This window comes from Belonocnema kinseyi, chromosome 5, assembly GCF_010883055.1.
Source record: "Belonocnema kinseyi isolate 2016_QV_RU_SX_M_011 chromosome 5, B_treatae_v1, whole genome shotgun sequence".
In the NCBI taxonomy this organism is placed as follows: Eukaryota; Metazoa; Arthropoda; class Insecta; order Hymenoptera; family Cynipidae; genus Belonocnema; species Belonocnema kinseyi.
Genome location: NC_046661.1, coordinates 71,611,833 through 71,618,716, shown reverse-complemented (window position 1 = coordinate 71,618,716; position 6,884 = coordinate 71,611,833). Strand labels below are relative to the sequence as shown.

The following is a 6,884-nucleotide window of genomic DNA, read 5'->3' as shown; positions in this document are numbered from 1 at the left end:
AGAAAGATTTCTTCTGACATGATTTGTATAATTCACTTGAAAAATAGTCACTCTCCACCGAGCTATAGTGTTTGAGAACTTTTCCAAGAGGGGGCAAATACGATTTCTTGTTTTTGTTTTTACTTTCTGACCCGTTTTTTGCTTCAAAAATTGGATGTGATGGATTATTTTCGTTTGACGATTTGCAATCTACATAAAATACCGTATAGAAGAGACATAGAAACTCTATGGACTTTCCGTCATTCACGAAATAAGTGTCGGACTGTGAGTAAGCGCCAAGTTCCGGGTGCCTGCTCGGCAGTGGCGAGCTGAACGCTCGAGCGAAAATACTAAAACTAAAGCCATTAGATCGAAAGAAAGCATATGCTCGTAGCAAATTGTTATGAATTGTCACCCTGAAGAGTTACATTGGAAACGGCGATGTACGTTTCGCGTCCTCTCCTTGTCATAATAAATTAAAAAGTCCTAACAATGTGCCATAAAATCCCAAGGGTCTGTCAATGTATATTGTTGTTGTTGCTGAAATTAAATTACGAAAAATAGCTTTCTTTTACATTTTTGTTGCATCTGAGAATTACACTGAATTACGCATTCTTTTGCGAAGTGGCATCAAACAATGAATAACCTCAATACTAGTATACCCTTTTTCTATAAAGAGAAAAATATCACATTAAAAATTCGCATTCATGTATCTATGAGGGTACCGATTCTTTATAAACCAATATTTATAATTACTTCGCTTCAAAAAATCATGAAATCTAATCTACGCTTCTGATGTAAAGAAGTCGCTATGCATATATATTTTCCCTAGAATAAACAACTTTTTTGTATAAAAATATATTGTTTATAGGCTCTTTATTTTCGTGACAGAACATTCAAGGGACAATTAAAAGGAATTACAAAAAACTTTATTTGGACACTAAAAACGTAAACAATTCACGGATGTTAGACATTGTAAATCTAATATTTTAGGAAATTGCTTTGGTATTTACAGGATTTTTTCTGTACTGCAACACTGCAGTATATTCTTTTTGTAAGTAGAAAATTAAGCTTTCTGTTTTTACGCAACTGACACACGGCATGGAATAAAAAAGCAGGATACACCCGATAAACTAGGCGTACTCACCATAAAGGGAGTAGAACAGAACCATGGAAAGGATGGAAAGATATGCGGTGCTTTCTGAAAAGGTGAAAACGCGCTGTGTTCCCTGCTCGCGCCGGTGATCCCGCAAAAATTCACGACCACCCGGCCGCCTCTTTATGTGGTATTTTTGTTCTCACTCTTTTTCCAACATCTCTATCTTTCTTTGCACTCTGTAATCCGCTCGCAATTCTGACAGTAAAAATAGAAATGTGTTAATTATGAACGCTCTAATCCCGAAAGTAGTGTATGGAATTTAATTTTAACGTATACAGCTTTAAAAAAAATTCTATTTGTAATCATAGGTATTTTTTATCCTAATTTTTCGTTACTAATTCCATCATTATTTTTCATGAAAATTAAATTCCATAAAATAATATTTACACAGTAGAAGAGACTTCTCAAAAAGCTGCTCCTTAAGTTTAGCAAACTATGTCTGAATTTATGAAGGTCTATACCTGAATTTCAGAATTGAATCATATGTTGCAACATCTAATTATCAAAATTTAAGAAATTTAAATTAGACCAAAATCTAAATTAAAAATCCCATTCAACGTCCAATAATCAAATTGATGCAAAATCCTGTTAAATAAAACAAGAATCGAACGACCAAATTTGGACCACAACGAATAAACAAAAACCAAAAATACTATTTTAATCTGAAAAAAAAACATACAAATAAAATTTTCGGACGAAAATAAAAAAGAGGAAAGAAAAATGAGAAGGCAGCCAACCACATCCCCTTCCTTCTCTTTTTTGTTCTTTTGTCTTTTTTACTTTTATTATCATCAAATTATAATCAAATAAAAAAAACATAAGTAAATAAATAAAATTGCATTACCAACGTTTCGGTACTCGTACAGTACCCTCATCTAGGCAAGAAAAATTTAAGTGGTAGAAATTGACAGCACCCACGAACAGGTGCTCTCTCTTTGATACCTGAGAATCGAATGAGGGTCAGTAGGCCAATAGTTTGTAAACACAATATAAATATCTGTCACAATTACATTAGAAATAGAGAAAGTAAAAGACAAACAGAATTTATGAAACAGCCACATTAAATGTAATTAATCATAGTAGCATAACTTTTCAGCTTATCCAAATCGGGTTTTAAATTAATAGATAATAGTCTGGCAAGAACACTCCTATAACAGTGTCCTAAACGAACATCACTTTTGTGTTCCTCTATCCTAGTATTAAGAAGTCTACCAGTCTATAGCACGTAATTTATCCTACAGATCCTGCAAGTGATCTTATAGACAACACCACCCTTTTAAAAATTATCTAAAGGATCTTCGCAAAAATTTATCACCGAATTCATTTTAAATGAAATGCGAAAAATAGTATGAATTAAAAATTTTTTTAACACAAGTTTAATATTTTTAGAAATTTGACCAAAAAACGGAAGAACAAAAGTATTAAGCGAACTATATTCCTTTAACTCTTTCTGATTATCTCCAAGCAAATTATGAATCTCTTTGTTTTTGATTTGTTGACTTCTAATTGCAATATGTTTCTCAATTAACTTTTTTGCATAATGATTCAGAAAAAGGATATTCCTAACAATATTCAAATTTTGTGTGTGAAATGAATAACGAGACAAACCGAGAGCTCTATCAACTGAGTTTTTAACTACTGCAGTTTTGGTTTGAAAGGGTTTTGATTTTATAATCCTTTTGTATTTCATGAGTGAATTGAAGTTTTGGATGAAAACTATTAAAAGTATCAATGACGATATGTAACTTTTCTTATCTGTAATTTTTCTTTCCTCTTTTTTATTTTTGTCCGAAAATTTAATTTATTTTTTTTCAGATTACAATAGTATTTTTGGTTTTTGTTTATTCGTTGTAGTCCAAATTTGGTCGTTGGATTCTTGTTTTATTTAACAGGATTTTCCAAAATCTAATTATTTTATTTTTCATTCTCTTTGGATGCCAAGACAGCTTTCTTTTTGTAGCTTAACCCCTTGACTGCCAATGGGGAAAGGTCTCGGTCATTTAGGACTTTCTCTAGCTCCCAGAAAAAGACAAATCTTTGCAATGAAATATTTAAGTGTATTTAAATGTAAAGGTGTTTTAATTAATAATTATATACTTTAGGATATGCTGATCACGATTCCAGTCAGTTTATCATTTTGTGCATTTGAAAATTAATATAGCTGCTCAAAATGTCTTCCCACACAATGGATGTAAAAGTATGTAGAGGCTAACAGATATCTTTAAAAAGGGACTATTTAGTTACAAATCTTTAAAATCACCCTTGAATTGCGAAGAACTACCCCTAGTGGAGTAAGTTCGCTTACGCATTGTTATATATATTAACACTTAGTTTTCATTACAGAAAATATTCATTGGAATGCAAAGAGCAGTTTTCTAAGATTATAAATACATGCTACCCCCTGTAATCCAGCCTGAAGAGCAAAAAAAGCACCCTTTTCACTTCAATACACTCTTCTTTAACCTGTTATAAAAACAACGTTTGACTTTGTTATAATCATTTTAGTGAACTAAGTGGTTTCTCGGAAATTGGCTACTTCTGTTGATTTAGTTTTTTTTAATCATTTAAAATTATCTTGATTTTGGCCAAGTTCTTTCACAAATTTCTATTGGATAATAATTTTTATTAGATAGATGAACGTTTACTTTCCAGCTTGCTGGGTCTTAAAAAATTGACTTTCTTACGCTTCAATTTTTTTACAGAATTTGCTTACAACTGCCTCTTAAAAACCATCATCTATCATGACACTACGTTTTCGCTTTCCCTCACATTGACAACCTGCGCTCCTGCGGCTACTACCTACTACTTATCTACTATTTACAATATTTATAATTTTCTTACACCTTCTTCCTCTACTATTTACAATCTTTCCTTCTCGATTCCTATACCTTCTTCCTTATCTTCTACTCTATCTTATTCAACACCCTCTTTAGCCATGCTGCTGTCCTTTTGTCCCCACTTTGATGCAAAAATACCTTCAAGCTTATCCCCCTTCTTTCCACCTCTTCACACTCCTTTAACCAATACTTAACTTTTGCATACCCCTTCCCAGACAATTCACATATCCTCTTCTCTGTCGAAAGCCAGAACCTACTATAATACCTTCATGCATCCGCATCTCATCTTCACTATAAGTTCATCACCCTGTTTTTCTCAGTCACTATGTGATCCCTCTTACCTATTTCAAGTACCCTCTTTTCTTCCTCGTGCATCTATCTTACTTCATCTAACTGCCATCAATTCGTTCTAAAATACCTTTTTATTTCCAACTTCATCTTCCCACCCTACGTCTGTTCTCCTTCTCCTACCAAAACTGCCTAACCAGCTTACATCTACCCCCACACTCCCACCCTTAAAAATAATATAGTCATCGCTAGCAAATAAAATAATCTTATTCTCCCCCCAAATTATCTGTGAAAAATTTCTTTCCAAGCCCCCACACTTGCCTCATCACCACATTTGTCCTTCTAACTCACTCTTTTATATGACCATTAACTCCCTCATTCCCCTAAAACAGAAAGCCTGAGCTGACAAACGCTATTACCTCCTGTACCGACTTTTTTCCACTTCCACTCCCCTCCCTTATTCCACCCACACCCTTTCATGAACACCATAACCTTGAACTTTTCCGCATTCAACTCTAACCTATTTTTGTCCAAGTATCTTTTTAACCTTTTCATCATCTTCTTTAAAGCGTCCTCGCTCTTTGCCAGCAGCATTATGTCATCTGCAAATGCCAGTGATCTTATTCGGACTCCTTCGACCCCAACTCCTTCTACCATTCCGGCCGCTAGCTTACTTTCCATATCTGCGATTAGAATGTCAAAAAGCGATGGGCTAAGCGGCACTCTTGTCTCAACCCCATATCTATCCAGAAACTGTCCGAGGTTCCCTACTCTTCTCTCACCCTATATTACGTCTCTTTATATACCTCCTTTACCCTTTCGTCAGGCCCTTTTACTCCCCTCTCTTCCATCGCCTCCCACGATCTCTCCCTATCCACTGAAGGGAACGCGCCTTTTAGATCTACAAAAAACGCGTGTACTTTCACACCCTTTTTAGCTAATTCTATATCGACCACGTGCTGCAAGACGTAAATACTGTCGATAGTATGCCTTCCCTCCATAAAGCCCGCCAGTGTCTCCGGCAGTATTCCTTTCCCCTCGACATCCTTTTGCAGCCTATCTACCAACATCATCGCGTACACTTTGTACGCTGTTTTCATTAGAGTAATCGTTACCCCTCCTATCTTCACTGTCCTCATTTGCACGCCCTCCCTCTCTCCCTCTCGATAAACTTCTTTCTCTAATCCACCCATAACCCCTGGTGTAATTCACACACTAGCCCATCCTTGGCTCTGTATTCTGACCGCCGCTTGGAGCCTCCATCTATACCGCCTTAGCCACTTTGGCTCTAGTCCATTTCATCCTTTTCTCTTTACATGCTGTCTACCAGCACACCACATCTTATTCTTGGATATACCGCCAGAAATCCTTATATTTTTTTATCTCTGCCAATTCTTTATCCCTCTCCAATTCCACAACTGCCACTTCATTCTCCCTTCCACCCTCTAGCTTAATTTTCCCTACCTTGCCTCTAACCCATCCTATGCTCTGTAGCGGTGCTTCCACCCGCCCTTTCTTCCCCGCTCTTAAGCTTTAATCCTCTTATAACAATATTATTTCTCCTATCTACCTTCTCTTTTCCATCCATTTTCAACTCCATTGTCCTTATCCTTTCCCCTGCCACCTACTTCTTTTTGCGACCTACCCTTCACCTTCTCAAGCATTTTGTTGCCTATTCCTTCCACATTAAAATCTCTTTTTCCATCTGTTTCATTTTATCCTCTTATCCTTTTCTAATCGAAACCACATCCCTTTCTAATCCTTCGATATTCTCACATGGTTCCTTTACCTCCTTTTCGCATTTCTCATCTCTTACCCTCAGGTCCTTCCTCATATTTTTTATCTGCTCCAGAGCCACCCTTGTGCTACACTTGCACTTTCCCTTTCCCTGATGCGCCACCCAACACCAGGCCACGCACGTCGTAGCCTGTGGGAAATTTCCTCTTCGTCGAATTCACTAGCTACACTGCCAGTACCCTCGCTGACTACCTCCCGTACTTCCGTCGGTAACTAGGACACCTCCATGCAAAAATAACTTCTGCAACTTACAGATGTCTCTCAAGACTGTGCCGCTTATCGTCCCAAATTTTTCCTTCATTTGCTCTATTCTAATCCTTGCAGCTTCTGCAGACTCACTTTTCTCTTCCCTAACCTCCCACAGCATTAGCTGAATCACCCTTTGTCACCTTCAAGGCTCAAACTCCTGCCCACAAACTACCCCGATCCCTTACTAATCTAATCTCCTTTTCCCTATTTACCCAAATCCCACCCCATAAATACCCTGAAAATTAATTTTCATCTTCCCATTTCACCCTCTACAACCCTAGTCACCTGCTAGGCTTCCACCCTCAACCCCACTTAAATTTTCACACAAACTCCATAAAATCTTCTCGCCACCTGTCAACACACACATTCTCACTACTGCAACATGAAAGTCGACCATTGTTTATTATTCAGACAGTTTTAGCTAATAAATGCATAACTTCGTGAATAGCTCAACAATGTTAGTTTAATGGAGGTTTCTGACAGTGCTGAGCCAAAAGCAAGTTAATTTAAATTGATTTTGTGGAAAACTAAAACTTAGCAAATAAAACTGACAAAGTTATGCATGTTTATTTCAG

General features: G+C 36.6%; 1 protein-coding gene across 1 annotated transcript; it reads right to left on the bottom strand.

Moving 5' to 3' along the window:
- Positions 1-5,051: 5,051 nt before the first annotated feature.
- LOC117173705 lies at positions 5,052-5,456 on the bottom strand. The gene has a single exon (XM_033362347.1). It carries the CDS (start codon positions 5,454-5,456, stop codon positions 5,052-5,054), a length of 405 nt encoding a protein of 134 aa, XP_033218238.1.
- Positions 5,457-6,884: the final 1,428 nt, after the last annotated feature.

What these genes read in the sequence shown, in the direction of transcription:
- LOC117173705 (XM_033362347.1), bottom strand. Translation starts at nt 5,456, where the DNA reads ATGGGTGGATTAGAGAAAGAAGTTTATCGAGAGGGAGAGAGGGAGGGC.